Source organism: Crinia signifera, chromosome 6 (assembly GCF_055691185.1).
Source record: "Crinia signifera chromosome 6, ASM5569118v1, whole genome shotgun sequence".
NCBI classification, from domain to species: Eukaryota; Metazoa; Chordata; class Amphibia; order Anura; family Myobatrachidae; genus Crinia; species Crinia signifera.
This window is the reverse complement of record NC_139222.1, coordinates 100,338,350-100,359,978: the sequence shown is the minus strand read 5'-3', so window position 1 is coordinate 100,359,978 and position 21,629 is coordinate 100,338,350. Positions and strand designations below refer to the sequence as shown.

Genomic DNA, 21,629 nt, shown 5'->3' with positions numbered 1-21,629 from the left:
CTGCTTCAGCGGACAAAAAGTTAATACATCTTGTTCTTGTCCCTTTCTGCTTTGCGTCGTTAATGAGTAGGAAGTATTATAGAGGCACGATAAGCGCTGCTATAATGCATCTGCCCTATTGTGGACAAAGTGTCCTGTTAGTGTTCTCAGATGACTATAGAGGCATATTCTGACCATATTCACGAACATGCCCTGTGCCAATATGATTTCCTTAGTATTGGTTACAAGTGCAAAAATGCACTTAACACTGGTTAACTGGGGGGGATTACGATTTTGCTAATGTATCACTAGCTACGAGTTACGCTCGGCGGGGCTGTCCCCTGCAATCCCCCCCAGGGATTAACGGCCGAGGCGATGTATTAACAGCCTTCAAGGCATTAATTCGCCCCGGCCGCTTCGCCAGCTCAGGGCTAGCGTTGTCCTATCCCCCACTATGGGGACAACGCTAGCCCTGCGTCTGGCTCGGGCTGCGCTGGAGATCTCGCATTTTTTGCGAGATCTCGCGCATGCCCATTAGAGCCGGACAGGGGGGTGATGCGCACTGAGCATGCGCGGGGCGCCGGGGGAGACGAAAAAGGAGAGCCGTTAACACTGGGCATAACGGCTCTCCTTATCGGCTTGGGGGATGTTAATACATCTCCCCATAACGAGTGCCCGCTTCTCCTCATTATGCAGGAGAAGCGGGACCCGTTATTTCACAAACGTTAAAAGGTTAATGATACATCTGCCCCATTATTACTTGTGCTTCTTTTGGTGCCAAAGCTTTATATGTGTGATGAGAGAAGTCCTGTAGCAAGTAGTGTAGTCTGAGACATGGGACAGTATAAATGACAAGGAGTTCCTAACTTTGCATTTCAATCAGTCTCCCTTCTGGGATGTGGCAGATTCTCCCCGCTGATTATGCTTTAGCTTTAGGCCACATTTAAATCACCATTGTAGACAAATGTAATAAAGGTAATAAGGATTATTTGACGTAAATAAACCAAAGAATGTACAATAATTACATCTACAGTATTCACATGGAATGTCTTGAATGCAAACTTCTATTTCTCTTTCTTCGTCTCCCTATGCTAGACACATGAGCGATAGTCTTTGTACACAACCACTTTTAGCAGCATTTCCACATGATGCAGCACCTCCGTGTGTCTGATTATCCTAACCCGTCACTTCTCAGTCAGCACCCAGGAACGGCCAATACACTTTCTGTAGATTTCAGAGACCATGTGGTATATGTAATAAGGTCTAAGTCAACATCAACCTGGTTTTTGCTTTGTAAGTGATTGGTGTTTTAAAAATACAGCCATTCTGCGATATTGTTTACACATATACCTCCAAGTTCCTGAATCCATACTGTGACTCTGGTCAGATATACACGCTAATTTGCAGCTGCAATCCTATATACAGCAAATACACGAAAATATGCAGATGCTGTGGCCATCTGGGAATGCATCCTGAATCAGAGCCTCTAACACTAACAATCAGAATGCAAGCGCTGTCTGACTTCAGCAATATGTGACGCAAAATAAGGTCCCCTTATTATCCTAGCTGAAACAGTAAAAGCGAAAGTAAACTTTTTGGTTATACAGATGTAGCGTGGGGGTCTGGCGGTCGGATCGCGTGCGCGTCCCCTTAGAACAGAGCTCCCCGCCACTTTGCCGCCAGTTCCCGCCGCTCGGAGACGGGCAGGGTTTGCGTCCCCCCGCCGCCCGGGAAACTGGGACTCGCATGCATGTGGGACATGTCCCAGTCAGAGGGAGCCCCATCTCACCAGCGGGGGGCATTCTGGCGAGTCCCGGCGCTGGCTGAGAGGCGCTCCATCTGTATGTTCCCATTGTTTGCTAGCTCAATGCCATAATTTAAATAACCCATGCCTTCTCTGCTGTGATTCTTTTTTTCTACAGACCATTCTCTATCCTAGCCAACACAGTTTACAGGACAGAGTCCATGCCATGAGGTCTGAGTAACATTTAACTCCAGGAGGTGAAAAAAGGTAAGTGCTAGAGAGACTATCTAGAAAACAGACATAGGACAGACCAAAAAAATGGACTTACTTAATAAGGGCAGCAGAAGATATTTAACCTGACAAGATGTTTTTACATTTCTCTAACACACATGATAGCCTTATATATATATATATATATATATATATATATATATATATATATATATATATATATATTTATATATATATATATATATCATATAAACAAGATTATTGTATATGTATTATATCATATAAACAATGGAGTTATGATTGAATACAATTGTGAATAGAGGCAATATCCCATATTATCACTTATCAATTATATTTTCATCTTTTTTTACTGTAACTTTAGCTGGCCATACGCTAGTGCGATTTGGTCTCTTTCCATTCCGACAGATCGGCCTAGAAATTGTATGAAAAGTGACAAAATCGTATGTGCTTGACATTAGATCCGATCCAATGTGCAGTCTCGCACGCATCGGGTCAGAGACTGGACCTGCTGCAAATAAGATTAATTGGAATCGCAGGCATCAGGTGCATATTGTAGTTGGTTGTAGCACCTGTGATTTGCCAGCACCCCTAGCACCCTGAAGTCCAGCCCATCAAATAAAACACATGTGATACATCGTATGTAAAAATAACACATCAACACAAAATTGTATGGAAGGACACTTGGGGAGCTGCCGGGGAGTGCAAGGGAAATCGGATTCAACTTGATCCTCGCTCAGACAAGTCATAGTAGTGTTAACTTGTGATCTACCCTAGAATGATAACAGCCGGGGTACTTGCCCATGGGAACGCCCAGTGTTTCATGGGTGCTCCAATGACAACGCTGGGCATTCTCATGGAAATTGCCGGGTGACATGGGCGCAGGGGGCGGGCAGCGGACATCACCAGATGTCAGTTGACCACCACTTCATCCAGAATGTTCACACATATATAAGTGACCTGAGAGTCGAAAGATGTGGGAGTTTCCCCCCGGCCTGTGAATGGATGTTTATGTAAAACATCCATTTGCAGGCCATGCGAACGTGCACTGCGTGTGAATGGGGGGCGGGCGGGTGGTGCTGCCATTCGCAGGGTGGGTTCTGGTGGACTTGCAAGGATGCAAATTCGCACCCGATCGAGTCAACCAGAATAACCCCCTATATGTATACCTGGTACTACCTTACTGACTCTGGGTTTACCATGATTCCCTGACGATTATGTGGTTAGGATGTATGCTATTGTTGGCCCATGATAATATGTAAACATTATCAAATTGATTGTGCGTGGACCCAAAAATCCTCCAATTTTTTCCCCATCCTTAATAAGGGTCAAAATTCAACTGTGGAAGAATTCTTGAGAAGTTTATTTGGTACTTGTGTACTAGCACGGCGCCCACGATATTTGGTCGCACTAAATATAATCGCATCGCATGGCATTCACCCAATGCCCAGCGATGCAATGCGATGCGATTTAAAATTGTATAAGCCCCCTAAACGATGTTTAATTGAATAAGCACCCTAATTGGGGCTTACAATGTTAAATGCAACCCCACGCCACCCCCACTATGAACGTGAACCCGAAGCGTGGCGAGCGCATCGAGTCCGCGAGGGGCGGCGGTACGCGTCCTACGACATTTTTATACCCCCACTATCCACGCCAGCGTGGAGCTGATTTAATATAGTGTGGCGAGCCACCGAGCCCGAAGCGTGGCGAGCGCACGCATATTCATTTACATGTATTCCGCGTCCCCTTGCCACGCTTCGGGCTCGGTGGCTCACTGCGCTTGCCACACTATATAATTTCAACTCCACGCCGACGTGGATAGTGGGGGTATGAAAAGGTCGTAGGACGCGTACCGCCGCCACTCGCGGGCTCGCTGCGCTCTCCACGCTTCGGGTTGCCGTTGATAGTGGGGGTGCCGTTGGGGGTGCTTTTAACATAGTAAGCACCCAACACATTTAATTAACTTATAGGGGCCACTTTTAACATAGGAAAACCCTTTAGGGTGCTTATACAATTTAAAATCGCATACCATTGTAAATGCGATAGAATGGCATACAATGCAATACAATTCGATGGTATACAATTTAAAATTGTATAACATCGCATCGCATACCATCACATGCTTTATGGCCTGCGATGCGATGGGCGCCGTGCTAGTACACAAGTACCGTTTATTTTAATAAATGGGAAGTCCAGATATTATTATTATTATTATTATTGTTATTGTTTATTTATATGGCACCACAAGGGTTCCGCAGCACCTAACAACACATAAATGAGCAAAATACAAACAAAAAAAATAAATAACAAATTACAGTACAAGGCAATTTAGGACAAGTTCATGGTAAATAAAGACAGTTCCATCAGAGGACAGGACACTGAAGCAATTATTAGGGTAGCAAAAATATACTGTATGTATTCTAAGAAAAGCTCTTGAGAGCTCTGACGATATACATATATGTTGCACTTTAACTATTTATGTAAAGCTGCCAGGACGCCTCTATTTTCAGTATTGATAAATTTAAGGTGCCAATACACTTTCACCCGATTCAGACACATCTGGGACATGAAAAGTGCCCAAATTTTTGTGTCTAACCTTCGATTCCGATCTAAAGCACAGCTTTGTGTGCATCGGATCGAAGCCAGAGATTGCAAGTGCTGCACTTAAGATTTATTGGATCTGGCAGCACTTACTGGGGTCGCATATGATACATCGTATGCTAAAGGACCACATCAGTTGCCAAGGTATCACATGCGAGGCTGCATGCTATTACTCAGATTAGTATATGGCCACTTTTACTCCGGTACATTCTCTGCTGTTTTTATTCCTATTTTCTTTTCTGCAGGATGACCATTTGCCTACTCCATGCCGTGAATTCTCATAGTCTGGAAATGACCATTCATTCAGGCAGGTGTATGTGCTGATGTGTTTGTATGTTGCATGTATGAGTTTACATAGGCAATTTTCTGCCTTCAAACTGGCTCAGACCCAGTGCATAGAGCACAAGTGGAAGCTAGGACTACCCCTTTCACACATAGGTGATGACCCGGGTCACCTTCACACTGAACCTGGGCCTTCTATTGAGCCGCATCTTCCAGCATTCAGTAGGGGCTTGAAGATGATCTCACCTGTAATCACTACTGTTCCTGGCCAATCAATTTCTTAAAGGTACTTTTCGGATCTAGGCCAGGTCCGTCTACCTGGGTTGCAGGTCCCGGGAAAAACCCTGATAGTAAGTAGGGTCATGAGCCGGGACTGTCAACCTGGGTTGCAAATCCTGGGAAAAACCCTGATAGCGAGTAGGGTCATGAGCCCGAGACTGTCAGTGTTCAAACTGTCTGGATGCCACTGTCGGTATTCTGAGCACAGGAAAACTGGCTGTCAGGATCTTGTACTCTAACCCTTTGTGGGCTACATACAAAAACAGCCAGTATTTAGTCTGCACAGAAAAAGTATGTAAAGCCAAATCTAAATCTCTCTGCACATGTTGCACATCTGCCCCATCTGCAATGCAATGTGGTTTTGCCAAGTTCCTTTCTTTTTTTTGCTTTACTTACAGACATGAATCAAGGCCATAATCTCAGTACACATTTGTAGGTCAGATGGTTTGTGATATAATTAACCCAAGTGAAATTGTGATTAATGAGGCAATTATCTGTGAATATCATCATCATGGCTTGCTCCATATGAGGTAAAGCCACACCAGCCCCCCTGCACCCTCTCCAGTCAAATACTGACATTCGTGTCTCTTTTGGGGAGGGGGCAGGGCTAAAATGACGCAAATCGCATTATTTAGCACCCCCCCCTCCCCAAACTGAATCATTTACCGGTATGGGGCTTAATCCGGGCAAGCCTCGCCCCGGAGAAGCTGCAGAGAGTCTCCTCTCTGGGCTTCACCCTTATAGTCGGCAAGTATGATTTAGATTGTAAGCTCCACTGAGACAGCGACTGACATGATTGATTAAACATAGTCTGCAAAAGCCCTTTGAAACGTGTAGCACTGTAACTTAATAAATTAATAAGAACAGCAATTAAACTGACATTGATTGAAATGATTCTCTCCTGCTTTCTTACTTATTGTCTGATTGTGTTTTACATGTTGCCGGCTGGTAGCCAGGAATTCCCTCACTCCTCATCATGTCATCCTGTCTCTCACAAGGACAGATCATTATCATGCTAAATGCTGTCTGATAGTAGGCCCTCCTGGCATATAAATACTGGAAAACACTGATCACAGTAGCAGATAGGAGAAATAATGTGACTCATTTGTAGTTGTAAAATATGCAGGCACTATTTGTTCCTCTGCTTATCAGTAGGTGCCAAACAGGTCATTTCTGAATTATGACCCAAAGTATCAAATGATTTATGAACCTATTATGGCTGTCTACAGGGTAAGTGTGTCTGTGTCAAACTGCTGTCCAAACTGACAGCAGGGACAAGAGAATCTGAGCAGACAGCACAGACTCCTGTTTGCTGTAATGTAAGATAAATGAATGCAAGCTCTTTGGGATGGATATATTACATTTAGACATATGTTAATGGCAATGTTTGTATGCTAGTACAAGGAGTGATGTTTTACATGCAGCTGTGTCACTGTTTTTCTCTTGCAAGCGCTTCAGCATAGGATCTACTTCTTAGTACAGCATAGCATGCACTGTCTGTTCTCAGTAATTCTGATTGCTTCTGACTTAATGTCAACCTCCTATTTTTGCAGCAGATTAAAGCAGTGTTAATGGCTTCTTGCTCTATTAGCAAGCAGTAGTGCTGACCTGAGCCTTGCAGAAGAGACACAGACAATCCCTAATCTGTTTACTTTAAATTAACCAGCAGGACTGGCCCACCCTTTTTGTGAGGTCCTCCTAACATCCAGAGAAGCAACCTGATGGGATCCAACAGTGCACTAAACTTATTTCTTTCTTTTCCTTGGATTCCCTCCTCCTGTACTGCCTGCTCCTCCCATTACATTCAGTCTCCTGCTGGCTCCGTCTGCCTTCACAAACCACCACTTAGACTTTGCTAGGGAAAGAGTAAAGACACATCAAAACCTCTAGGAAAGAAACCGCAGGACTTGTTCACCTCTTCGTCCTCGCACACTCCACAAAGCTCTCCAGCCATGATTGGATTCAGCTGATATCCAGAGAGCCACCATTGTGCCCGGGAAAGGGACATCTTTTCCAGAGAAGTAGCTACACTAAATTTCTGTAATGGTATTTTATTTATGAACTCCCCTTTGGATAGAAGTGCAGGTGCTTTAAAGTTTGCCCTACAAATCCAGGGGAAATGAATGTTTTCGTAAAGAACAAGACGGGTTCCACGTTCCTGTGTGGCTATTTGTTGTTGAGGTCAATCCTGGCCGATTTCACTTTAGACAATGAGGTCCACTCCAGCTTTATCCAAAGGAGGTTGCGAAGCCAGGAACGCAGGGAGATGCAGAGGGAGATCTTGTCCATTTTGGGTCTACCACACAGACCAAGACCACATTTATATGGGAAACAGAACTCTGCTCCAATGTTCATGCTGGATTTGTACAATGCAATGACCATAGAAGAGGAGGAGACTGAAGGGTACTCTTATCCTTACAAGCCCATCTTCACCACACAGGGTCCACCACTTGCCAGTCAACAGGACAGCAACTTTCTCAATGATGCTGATATGGTTATGAGTTTTGTCAACTTAGGTGAGTACCGTCCACTTTATCTTTTCCAAAAGGATCAGAGACCTAGACACCAGTGCTTTGGAGATATCCTGGAAACTAAAGGGTTGAGCATATTGTGGACGAATTAAATTGTTAAGATGGCATTTAGACACTTCCGAATAGCTAGGATTTTTAAACCACAAAGGGTAATGTCAGTGTTATGAGAACAGGGCAGACCACAGCATAATACATGTTGGCTATTTAGATAACAACATAAAATGTATAAAGGAATTACTTTGTGAGCTCGTCTCCATCCACTGCTACAGACACAGGGGTGTGCGTGTTGTCTGTCTACGTACGTTGTTTCAGGTGCATGTGTCTTCTGGAGGCACCATCCCAGCAATTTCTTGGGATTGTACATGATCTGACAGGTTTCGGCTCTTCTTTGAAGTAGCAATTACTGTACAGGATGAGAGGGGAGCAGGAAGCTCTGAGCCCAGCAGAGTTCAAAGCACAGCCCTCAGTGATTCACCCTGCAACATGAAGCGCAAATGGACACAGTCCCATTAGGCGGCATAATAACATCCTTCAAGCTGCTTGCCAGACCCCTTCCATGCTGGAGAGGCGACTGCTGCTCAAGCTTAAACAACAGGCAGGCAGTGAACATAATATGCGCCAGTTCATAAGCTAAAATGCAGATATATCATTGGGAAGTATTTAGAGTCGTGGATACACTGCACGACCTTGTCCACATTTGTGTGTGTCCGTAACTAGAGTGTTGTATTGTAGGCCAGTGTGAAAAAGTTTGGAGTATAAAATAGATATTTTGCTGCAGGTAGGAAAAAGCTCTATGAACCTTTGTATTGGTCACTTCAATGTATAACATTTCAAACATGTAAACAAGTAATGGAATAGATTAAGAAATACAAACAACAGCCAGTTGGTTGCCATTCTCTGCTCCGCTGTTTTGCTGCCTTTGGACTGCAACAATGCTTTTCAATGTGCCAAAATTTACATCTGACTGGGATGTATTCAATTGCAATCCGGATGGGTGACTGCATCTAACCATGTAATGTATATTGTCACTGTCCAACGTTACTGTAGTGCTCAGTTTGATCTGACCGGAGTACTCAGCAACCACTTTTCTCTGATTCAGCCGCTTACATGTTTAACCCTTTGAGTGCCAAGTGAATTTGGCTAAATAGGTGTGAATATTGGCAAGAAGACATTTTTATTTACCGTCAGTGACCTGTAATGTTTACCTTACATAGGAAACATTAATTTTTTTTAAACAACATTTTTTATATGAATTTATATAGCAAATGTGAATGACACTGGCAATTTTAGCGGATATTTTGAACATTGCTCACATAGATGCTGGCACTCAAAGGGTTAAGAGAGTGTATGGGCACCTTTTAGGTGGGTATTTATCAAAGCTTGGAGAGAGATAAAATTGTGAGAGATTTCAGGGGAAATTTACTAAAATGGGAGTTCTATTTGATATTGCCATGGGAAACCAATAAGATACTATTATCTTCTGGAAGGTTCTACATAAATAAAAAGTAGATTCTGATTGGTTGCCAATAGCAACATCCCATGTGAAATAGAACTCCCATCTTAGTAAATTTCCCCCTTAGTATCAACCAATCCGCTACTGTCTTTTTTCAAACAATGTAAAAACAGGCTTGCCTACACTCCCGGAATGGCCCCCTCCCAGCCCCCCCAGGAAGATGGGCAAGTCTCCCGCATCGGCCACGCTGCCCCCCACACCCGCCTTCTCCGCTGCGAAAAACACTGATTTTCATGGGGGACAGGGCAAGAATTAGACGAATTGTGCCATTTTAACATCTCTCCCAATCCGCAGACCCGCACATTGCCTCCTTTGCCTGCCGTGGGCTTGATGACATCCGACTAGTCCAGCCCCCTGACATGCTGCTATCTGGTCTCCTCTCTGGGCTTCTCCTGGAGAGGAGAAATAAAAAGTAAATACCCGTAGACACTGGTTACAAAGTAGGAAATTAGAAATTTTTAACTCTATTCAGTTTTTTTTGGGGGGGGGGATCACATTACTAGGTCGATAATTAAATGCTTCCTCACATTTTTTATATATTCAAAAATGACAAGTAAATTCAAAAATGGTGCATTTGACACTGTTTCATTAAGTGGAGGTCAAAACTACATGAACACATGAAAGGTACAGTGCAGTGAATTGGAAAAAACATGAATACACTGTACTGTCCAGTGTCCATGCAATGAGATGAATGGAACTGTAGTAATGTTTTCTGTTAATGCCTTTTTCACAATCCAAATAGCTTGTTAACCAGTTAAACCTGTGATAATTGCCTGCCACTTTATTTTAAAATACCTACAATATAACTCACCCTGTAGTTTTGCCCAAGTTTTGTTTCCCTGCACCAAATTGCTTTGTCATTTCTGAAAGAGTAGTGGATGCATAGATCATACCTCCAGCAGATTTAATGGGAAAAACAACAGGATGTACATTGAAATATGCCTGAAATGAACACAGGTCTGTTCTGAGGCTAAAATGGGCAAGTGAGATGGACTTCTGTCTTTTCTGCAATCAATATTGCATATTCTAAGTTTAATTTACATTGTACGGAGCTGATTGGTTGGTACTTTATCTCTCACAATTGTATCTCTTGCCAAGCTTATACCACTTTCAGACCACAAATGTCGGTCGCACCGGGAGCGACGCAGCATTTGCGGTCTGTAAGCCCCGCGTCCGGGCTGCTGACATCACACGGAGGCAGAGCGGAGGCGCATCATTGGGGGGTGGGTGAGGAGGCAGCGCTTGGAGCTGACATCGCTCCCTGTGAATGAGAGCCGTGCCTCTTAATCTGGGTTACCTTTTCATACTGCACCTTGACCCAAATCAGAGCCGTGTTCAACCCTGGTCGTGACTAGAGTTGAAATTCCGGGTTGCTTGACCAGTCGGTGGCGCTTTCACACCGCACCTCTACCCAGGTTGGTGATGTAACAACCCGGCAATAACCTTGGTGGAGAGTGCGGTCTTAAAGGGGTATTACTTAAACATAAGTAACTTGTAGAAGTATTGTTTATGGTTTAAAACTCCAGTGGGTTTAACAGCTAGTGTTATGCAGTCAGAACCTTTTAAGGTTAAATGAATATCTAAATGAATGGTTGGATGACTATACATAGAAGCCAAAACAATTACGTAAACTGCAAGTTCACAGCCCCCTTAACCACTGAGTTTGCCCTTATTGTTTGAGACAAAAATAAAAACATAATAATCCTTTGTTGTGCAGATGTGATGCTGCATTTTTTTGGCTGCTGAATATTCTTGGTGTAATTATTTTATTTTCAAATAATCCCAAATTGGAATTTGCCAATGATGTCACTCCTTTCCACTTTACAGCCTACTGGTGATGATTCAGTTAGTGGTGATGCAGCACTTGCCAGTCACATAAATATGATGATAGAGTTGCTGTGATGTCATATGATTTGATGTTGAATTATTTTGTTTTTAATAGAGCATTTTACAGGGTTTCTGTTTCAGTAGTTGTACATAAAAGTGAGCATTATAGATTATAGATAGGATACTAGTGTAAATGATGCTCTGTAAGTAGAGATATCAGCCTCTACTTGGCATTGCATGCTGGGAGTTGTAGTTTTACAACAGTAGGTGAGCCACAGGTGACCTAATTTGTCCACCATTTTCTTGGTGACTATTGCTGTGATTTGCACTAGGGGGAGCTTTATCCTATGTATTACCACATTTATTTTTTATGCACCTTTTGCAGCAATTATAGATTGTACAACACATGCACTCAGCAGTAGACCTTTATGTATTTTTTGGGGATGTATTTGCTTTGGGGCATATCTTACTCTGTGCTAGGTGGATGTGCAGTACTGAGGTTTACTTCTTGGGAGCATACCGCAGTAATACATCAAATCATATATCAGAATGCATCATAAGTGAAACACAAGAAAATACAGTAGTAGAGATCTATTAGTATTACACACAGAAAATAATATAACCCCATTTTGTTTAATTGAGCAAAGCAATGCTCTCCACATGGATGGATGACATTGCAAGGTGATAAATGTATCTTTTTTCTCTCTTATTGGAATCAGACACATAAAAGTGTGAGGATGATCCTTATTATCTGGTATATACAGATTGAGCCCGACTCATTCAGCTGGAGGCTGGCGATAGAATCGGAAGGTGACGCGCCTGCTCTCCGCTGCCTCCTGTTGCCTCCCCACAACCACCCCAACCCGGTATCCGCTCCCCGCCGACAAGTGACTGCGACTCGCGTGCGTGTGAGACACTCGCACGTCCCGGTCAGATGGAGCACCTCTCTATTAGCACTCCCCAGTGGAGGGGATCTGGCGAGCATGGAGCTGCATGAGAGGCGCTCCATCTGTGTGTATGTGTGTGTGTATATATATATATATATATATATATAGTGCGGGGAGGGGTTGATTCACAGGGATGTGGCTATATATGCAGGGCTGCCGAGAGAGGGTGGGAGTGGGTACTAATTACCCGGGCCTGGGCTTGCTGGAGGGGCCCAGCAGGGCCCTGTTTCGACACCCTCCCTTCCCTCTCTGTCCCTCCAGGGCAGCAGCAGCAACAGCACAAACCTAAACAGCATGTGCTGTGCTGACAGCATGAGAGCTCATGCTGAGCCTGCTGTCAGCACAGCACATGCTGTAGGTGTGTGCTGCTGCTGCTGCTGAGGGTGGGCAATAACCCCCCCCCCCTCAACTGTAGAGTGTTTTTTCACCCCCTCTTAAAAAATATGGGGTTTTGGCCACGCCCCCAAAATTTTACCGTCGCCCGGCATACCTCTCGGCTGCCCTGCATATATGACTTGTGTGTATGTAACTCTTTTATCCTGATGACGAGATTAAATCTCGAAAGATCTTGAAGAACCTGTGTGTGGTCTCTATTATTTCAAGAAGTCATCCGAGTGCCGCCTAATTATATATATATATATTGCTGCCTAATTTACCTCTGACCTATACCTCCCAACTTCTGTTCCTCTAAAGTAGGGACACTCGCGCGGTGTAGCCGTGTGCGCGCCCAAAATGGGGCATGGCCTATGCAAATGAACGCACGGCGTATGCAAATTACTCACGATTAGGCACCGCCCTGTTTTCTCCGTATGCGGCGCTGAATAGACGCTGTGCACATGCGCACAGCATCTATTTATTAGGCTGCGGGGACTCCCAACTGCCCCCCCCCCCTGCTTGCCGCAGGACACTGCCAGCCCCGGGAGGGACGCAGGACGGTCCCGCGAAAAACGGAACAGTTGGGAGGTATGCTGACCTCCTAAAAAAGTTAAGCTACTTTATTCTTTTTATATGCTAAACTCTGTCGGTTTTTATGCTAATTTCTTAAGCTAGAAATATATATTGGAAGTGCCATAGTGACCTTTTTTTTTTATTACCTTGTACGTCACTATTATACTTATATAAACTATCCCCTTTTTATTAATTAGGTGTATAAATAAAAAATATTTTTATCTTTTACAATATTGTCCTCATACTTGAGTCGCCGGAACCCTATCCACTTCTATTTATAACTTTACATAGCCCTCTACCAAGGTTCTTTTTTTGGGGTGAGCTGACACCTTTACCCATAAGGTTTTTGCATTTAAGGACAATTAATTTTGTAAACAATTTTTTATTCATATTTTTATTCACTTTTTTATTGATGTATTATAAAGTGAGCATCACTGTCTTTGGCATATAGATAAACATTGTACACAAGTGGTGCCCAGCACTCTCTTGCTCCCTATATATACTGTATACTGTATATGTATATCATTTTAATTGGTAATTCCATAGTCACTGCCAGTTATCAGAACACCAAAACTTAACGCAAGCATCAGTCTCTAAACTAAAGCATTTCTGCCAACACTGTTTCTACGCATGTGCCCGGATAGCCTCTAGCCATTGGCAGGGCCAAATAGGGCAGGTCCCGGTAGTGTAAGGGGACGTAGAATAATTGTGCAGAGGTGGCCACACCACACCGCCTACAAAAATATATAAAATAATAGAATGTTGCAGAACAGCAAGCTGAACACTGAATGCCCCTCACCCACAAGAAGATTTGCTGGAGGATATAGGTGCATTTGCTCTCCCCCACTGAAACACCATGCAGGTGCAGGCATAGGAGACTGCTGCTGTGCTTAGCAATAGAAGCTTCCCTGGAACTACTGCAGCTCAGCACACATGTATTGGCCTGGGGAGAGAGGCTGCTGCTGCTAACAAGTAAGAAGAGGTGGGGACAGGGCCCTCCAACATTCCTGGTCTTGGATAATTAGTACCCACCCCCTCAGCATCTCTGGTTATTGGACTGTTGGATACATACGGATGACTGGCGGTGGGGATGCTGGCGGTCAGGATACCGATGCTGGCATCCTGACAGTGGGAATCTTGTCATGGGTCAGCTAAGTATACTTACCTTCTCTAGCCCTCCCTCTTACAGCCTAACCATAACCCTCCCCACTATAGGGATGGCCATCGACCATCGCTGACTTAAAATCATCAATGGTTTAAGACCGATGTAGAATAGTTTTGTCATCGATGGGGGAGAACCAGATGTTTCTCCTTCATTTAGGCCACAGCGTAACGTAGTAGTTTTTGTTTTATATCTCCTGAAGGTACAAGGACACAGAGCAGAGCTCTGCCCCCGGCACCCATAAAGCCCTGTCCCCAGGTTCTTATTGGCCCATGGGCTAGTACATCAAAGAAAATAGATGACCAGCGATAGTCAAAAACATTGATGTTCATCCATTTGATGTTGCCGCCAATGACTGTTTATACTTACGCGATCGATGGTAACCATAAATGGTGATAGCACCAATGGCCATCCGTACACCACTAGTTCCTTACCCTAACTCTCGTACGCCGCCACCTAAAGTTAACCCCTCCTCCCTGCAGCCTGACCCTAACCCCCGCATTCCTAGGGTAATGTGCAATGTGGCCACAGATGCTCCTGTTTTGGGAAAATTAAATACACATGTTTGCGATCAGACCACTCCCTTTCTATACACTGAGTTTTTTTAGCCATCATTGTCTTAAAGGCACACATGCACCATGGAACACAGTGCAAAAGTCATGCTTAGAACATATGAATTTACATTTCTACTAAACTCTGCTTAAATGAGCTTGTAATTGCATCAGCGACCTCACTAATCATTGCCTACCTGACAGACTTCCCCATTATGACCCTGTTGCGCCTACTTACTTGCTACATATGACCCGCCCTCCCCTCAGTTACTTGCCTCAGAGCATCGACCCCATTGTCTTTTGTTCAAATTACATTTGTTACGTAATATGTTTCAGGTCTCCGGTATGACTCGGTGGGGGGGGGGGGGGGGTTACAAAGTCATTACTTCTATATTAGAACCGATGTTATAGGGCCTGATTCAGAAATGTATGTACAAACAATGTTTAGGCACATCTTTTGATATTTTTTATCATGTGCAGATCTGATGATAAGATATGCCCCGTAATCTATGGCATAATTAACAGGAAGTGATTGTTTGGTGGGTGGTATACTGGCCTTGGCGGCAGAGGTGAGGCAGCTCTTTTGGGTAGTCTTAAGGTGCGTACACACGGATAGATTTGGCAAAAGATCTGGGCGTTCCCGACCGATTGAAACAACCAGTCGCTCAAATCGTTCCGTGTGTATGAACGATATAGATACCGATGCACGTACCTACCGGTTGTTGGTAGAGGTCTATGGTCTTTCCTGCATGCAGAAAGATCATAGACCAGTCGTTAGCGATGTGTACCAATCTTTTCATGTGTATGCAGGTTGAACGATTTGGTAAAGCTGATTGACTGGCTCCCACTCCCCTCTACCATCGTTAATCGATCATTCATGTGTAATTGTTTGTACAATCGTTCACTATTTGACACCAAATCGTTTGTCCAGGAGTTCTGAGGAAATCTTTAATGAGATTGGATCGTTTGCTAATTTCCGTGTGTATGCACCTTTAGGCTCATGGCCGATGTCACATTAAATTGCAGTTCTATGGTATCACTCAGTGCTAATACTGAATGTAGGTAATCTGTGAAGGGGATTGAAAGAAATAGGTGAAATAATAACAGTAGAGAACCATAAGAACAATGGGAATAAATTACTTGTACAAAAGTAAAGCAGTGACTCTCAGGAAAACTTTACGATTTTGGATAGAGTTGACCATGTACTGTACATATTTAAAGCTGTTTACATACACATGTTGTCAAAAACTTTAGGGGCATATACACATCATCTGACTAGATTGCTTAGAAATGGAGCACTGATAGCTCTGTATGTATAGCCCCGTGGTGACGGAAATGCGCGGTCCTGTGCGTTGCCATCGCCTGCAGGGAAAGACAGTACTTGCACTGTCTTTTCTGCTAGATCACGGGGCTTTACCTACAAACAATAGGCAAAGCCCCGCTCAGCACACATTGCGGTGTGCATCGCGAGTGTGCCACAATATGTCCTGAGCGATCGTGCTTAAGCATACCGCTAAGCCTCCCTGCACCTGTCACCTCGTGTGTACGGGGCTTTAGGTTTAGATTTTTGAGTCTCACCCCAAAAGTTACTTCTTCTGTTTACAACCACTTGTTTTGAGGAACTGTACCAAAATTGAGTCAGCCCTGAAGAATGACCCCTTTATTTATCTAAGTTCTTGAGAAAATGATTCCATGTAACTTGCCTCCAGAGCGGCTCACAAACTGTTGCAGTAAGGATTGTCCAGCAGTAGGTTACTTACCGGTAGCCAAGGGATGGAAGCCAGCAGGGACCATGCAACTTTTTGAGTGAAGGGGGAGGGCGCAAGTCATGCCTCTATGCCAGGCCTGGCCAACCTGTAACTCTCCAGCTGTTGTGAAAAGACCCAGCATGCCGAGTGTGGACTACAATTCTCCTGGCTGTGCCTATTGTGAACTGGAATGGTCCATGTTCTGTCCCAATGTAGGTTCCAATAAATCTGACTATTTCATAATGAACCCTAGTATGGACTGGACCTAGCTCTGCCTAGTGTGGACTGGAATGGACCTAGCTCTGCCTAGTGTGGACTGGAATGGACCTAGCTCTGCCTAGTGTGGACTGGAATGGATTTGGTGCTGTCCCCTTATGGACTAAAATACTGTAGACCTGGCTCTGTCCCATTATAGACTGGAATGGATCTGACTTATTTGGTGGTCTCCAGGGTCCCTAAAGAGAAGTCTGGTACATACTAAAGTTAATTTAACCAGGAATCTAAATCCTTAACTGAAATATAAAAGTAATCCATGAGGCTTTTTGTTTTAGTTAAATCTTATTTAACTGGGGTTCTGAGTGAAACTTACTAGTTGGTAACTACAGCAATATTTCAGGAAGATTCTGCATCCTAATTCTTTCAGTGTGAACCAGAGTGCTCAGCTCTTTCTGAGTGGATTGGTGAATCCATGTAATCGGAGGCTATTTTAGTATATAATTATATATCCCATCAAGTTCATTTTAAGGGGTGGTTGAGTTAGATATAGTGGGAGTGAAAACACAAAGTTTTATTGTAGTTCTACTGCTGTTTATAATATGCCAGACTTACAAAATTCTTGTACAGATAAAGAAAAGTCATATTTACATCATAGCATCAGGAGAAAAGCCAGATTGGCCACTTGCTACACCATGTCTGCTTGCCGCAGTCCAGAGTGGCCGCCCACTGTGGCTTGGAGGGAGAAAGGCCACTTGCTGCAGCCTGGAGTCAGGAGGATTGTCTGTATAACCTTTAATAACATGGCAACACATTTTTTTGTCTTTGGGTATTAGGAGAATTTCCTGATTGCTTAGGTCTCAAAAGTATAGAAAATGAGTATCTGGTTATGAAAGGCCAGTAAGAAGGTAATGACAGAAGCCTATGCGAAAGATAATGTTTGAATGAAAGATTTTGCGATGTCTTGAGATATCTCTTGGTAAGAGCGTGATTACCGCTTTCGGCTTCCCTAGTCATCACCATTACAACTCCAGGGGTTACGTTGGCATTCAGCACCAAATCAAAAGAAAACATTGGAAATAAATTGACAGTTCATAGCTGAAAACAAACAGGCAGGAAAACACGCAGCCATATTTTGAGCCCTACACATCTCTGGATGTGCCTGCATCTGTAGTATATGTGTCTGATTTACTAACATCATCATCTGTGTGCCCTGCCCTATATAGGGCCAACAGATACACTCCATTTCCACTTTATGGTCCTATAGGTATGTACACACGCATCGATTCACTTCCGTTTTCCCCAATTCCACCCCCTTTCGATTTGGCCATTGCTTTCCATTCGATTTCACATTCGATCTGCACTTTTGCATTCAATTTTGTTGGAAACCAATTAACCTGCCAGTATATTTTTGGATTGTGGGAGGAAACCGAAGTACCCGGAGGAAACCCACGCAAGCACGGGGAGAATATACAAACTCTGCACAGTTAGAGCCATGGTGGGAATAGAACCCATGACCTCAGTGCTGTGAGGTAGTAACGCTAACCATTACCCCATCCATGCTGCCCATTACACCATCCGTACCCGTATTTGCGTGTTCTCATTTAATGCATGCATGTGTGCAAATTCACGAAAGATACACAGCATAAAACAGAAGTATGTAAGAAGTAAGTTCATTTACTATGGTCTAAATAATTGATTTTTACTATAAACTGGCCTAACTGCCTTTGGTAATATAAAAACAAAGTTTAATATCGAAAATCAAAAAGTAATACCCCTTTCACACCTCAACCTGGGAAATTGAACACAGTTTCAAGCCATGTCACAACAGCTTCAAACCCCATTCACGCTGCATGCTGGACTGGCATTATTGCCGGGTCTTCCCTTTGGAGGCGCTTGGAGATGACATCATCATGCCAAGTACCAATGATCCAGCTTTCTATACATTTGATGTGACCTGGGTTATATGAACCAGGTCACACCATTGACACTGCAGGCTACCCAGATCGGTACAAGGTTCAACCCTGTTAGCTACCAAGGTCAGATTCCTGGGCAACACCACCCAGGTAGACCCTTTCACCCCGATTTGGACCCAGGTTATGGGGTATATTCAATACCAAAGGGTGAGCAATGCCGATAGCTCACCATCATAGCTCACGGTCAGTATTCAACTGACCCCCCTTCACTCGTTGTTTCCACCTCATTGGTTCTTTCATCGAGGGGGAAACGGCGAGTGCGGCCATCAAATTGGTGGGGAATGCCACTATGCAGGGGGCTCTCTGCATTTGTGGCGAACCTTGCTGTTCCAGGGAATCCTTGCCATCCTCTGACGGTGAGGATTTCCCCGATACATAGAATACAACGAGCGGCCGGTGAGGGGATTAGATGGCGAGGATGGCTTGTTTTCAGTGAGCCTTGCCGGAAACAAGCCATCCACGCCGAATAAACCCCCTTGCCGGCTGCATTGAATACTGCCCTATAAGTTTGGTGTGGTGTGTTAGTGTAGCCAACGAACCCAATGCCATTATCCTCTCAAGCTGTCACGCATTCCTGATAAGCAGTCTGTCACTAAAAATCACACTTTACATTGATCTTACTTTACATCACCGCAAAGATACAGCTCCTGTGCCCAGGGATCATCGAAGCACAATGACATGTCCTCTGAATAACACAAGGTTTATTTGGCTGGAAAGTTAAACAAAGAATGTCAAAAGATTTAATCTGTGGATTACATCAGGATCTTCTGTTTGAAGAAAGAAAACAGGACATCTGTTATGATCTGTTCTAACAAGTCTCTTTTCCCAGGAGCCAGCAGCTCCGCATGACAGGACGGTGACTATTAACCCTTTGGTTGCTGGAGAGACCTTTTTTGCTTTTGTCCTCCAAAGGATTACTATTCCATGAAATAATAGGTATTTTTTCTGTGCTAATATGCCCATCACTGTTAAAGCATATTTGCCTACTCTCTAGGATGCCAGGTGCATCTGCTCCTGCTGGCTGCTCGATACTAGGGGTTCTATGGTGGCCACTACGGCTACTGTTCCAGTGATGTTTATAGTATATTATTGCCTATGGGCAATTAGTCAGTAGAGACAGAGGCGTAACTAGAAGGATGTGGGCCCCATAGCAAAATATTGGAAGGGCCCCCCCCCCCAATTGTCACTATAATGCCCATATTTGGGGGGTGCAGAAGCCTTTCAGAGAGAGTTGCGCAAAGACAGGGCTAGAGAGAGTGGGTGTCAGGAGGGAGAGACAGCGCACGTAGAGAGAGGGTTGGAAAACTGAGAAAGGATAAAGAATTGAGACAGTTGGAGTGAGAGAAAAAAAAAGTGGTGGCAGGGGAGAAAAGAGAGAGGGCAGTATAGATGGTGGGATGTACATCCCACTTCACCCAACTCTCCTGGTGACGGTGCAGCTGCATACATCCTAAACCACCAGCACCCCTCCAAGTAAAGGTGCTGCTGCGTACCTCCTCAACCCCCTCCCAATAAAGGTGCCCCTCTGTGTCTATCTCCTCAAAGCTCTGTGTGCACTGTGTACCTGCCTAAACTGCCAGCTCCACACCGTCGCCTGGGTCCCCGCACCGCTGAGACCACGCACTGCTGTGCCTGTCATCCTGCACATCGGCGGGCATCCGCAGTGCTGCGCCTGTCTTCACTACTCGCCGTCGGATCCCCCGCACACCACCATGCTAGTTATAATATCTATCATCAGTGCCGGCAGCTGGACAGACAAGTCAGGCGCACTTATTTCGCGCCGATGCCTGCTGACTGCTGACTGGTCACTAGATAGAGTGGACCACCTCCTCCAGCGCTCCTGTAAGCCCTTTAAATTTATTCCATTCTAAACAGAACGGACTTCACGGGACATGTCACACTGGCACAGCAGCGCTATTTAAAAAAATGTAAAGGGTGCAGGGGATAGCTAGCTTAGCCTCGGGCCCCCCCACCCGCCGGGCCCCATAGCAACTGCATCCCCTGCACCCTCCATTGTTACGCCACTGAGTAGAGACATTATGCCATTGAATCCTAGAGGATGGAAAACATTGTGTTAAACTGAATATTTTAATTTAAAAAAATGCATTTGTATTTAAGTATATTGTTGGTCAAAATCAAGATAAAAATATCAGCAGGCAGATTCCCGCTACTCGGCTCTGTGACGTAATCCCTAAGTCGACAGTGACTAGGTCAGCACCTATATATATATATATATATATATATATATATATATATATATATATATATATATATATATATATATATATATATATATACAATGCTATTTTTCAGCAGGCTCCAGCAGGAACTGAGGGCCTTATTCTAGTTCACTCTTTCTGAAAAAATCCTTCTTAGATGGACAAAACCATGTGCACTGCAGGGGGCAGATTTGAAATGTGCAGAGAGAATTAGGGTGAGTCATTTTGTTTCTGTGCAGGGTAAATACTGGCTGCTTTATTTTTACACTGCGATATAGATCTCACTTTGAAGTAAAACCCCACCCAAATCTAATTCTCTCTGCACAAGTAACATCTGTCTCACCTGCAGTGCACATGGTTTTGTCCATCTTAAGGTGCCCATACACGTACCAATTATCCGGTACTTTTTGTGCTAACATAGCATCAAATCGCATGCAGAACGCATGCAAAACGATGCTATTTTAGCACAAAAAGTACCAGGTAATTGGTACGTGTATGGGCACCCTAAGAAGGATTTTGTCAGAAAGAGTGAACTAGAATAAGGGCCTCAGTTCCTGCTGGAGCCTGCTGAAAAATATCACTATATATATATATATATATATATATATATATATATATATATATATATATATACAGTGCTATTTTTCAGCAGGCTCCAGCAGGAACTGAGGCCCTTATTCTAGTTCAGAGGTGCGGCACTCCAAGCCTGGAAATAAGGACTTTCCACACAGTCACTTATAACAACGTTTTAATTTATGTAAATTTTCATCAGGTTACAAATACAAACAACAAGACATGTACCTTTATACATGCAAACCACCAGAGAAGTGAGGCTGAGCGGGACGGGACTGCACCCC

General features: G+C 44.0%; 1 protein-coding gene across 1 annotated transcript in view; it reads left to right on the top strand.

Annotated features, from left to right (window-relative positions):
- The first annotated feature begins 6,801 nt into the window (after positions 1–6,801).
- The window catches only part of BMP7 (bone morphogenetic protein 7), an 89,719-nt gene continuing 74,891 nt past the window's right edge, over positions 6,802–21,629 (top strand). The window contains exon 1 of the mRNA XM_083146543.1: positions 6,802–7,653. Within this exon, the coding sequence (XP_083002669.1) occupies positions 7,257–7,653 (397 nt within the window). The 5' untranslated portion in view covers positions 6,802–7,256. The remainder of the gene's footprint in view (positions 7,654–21,629) is intronic.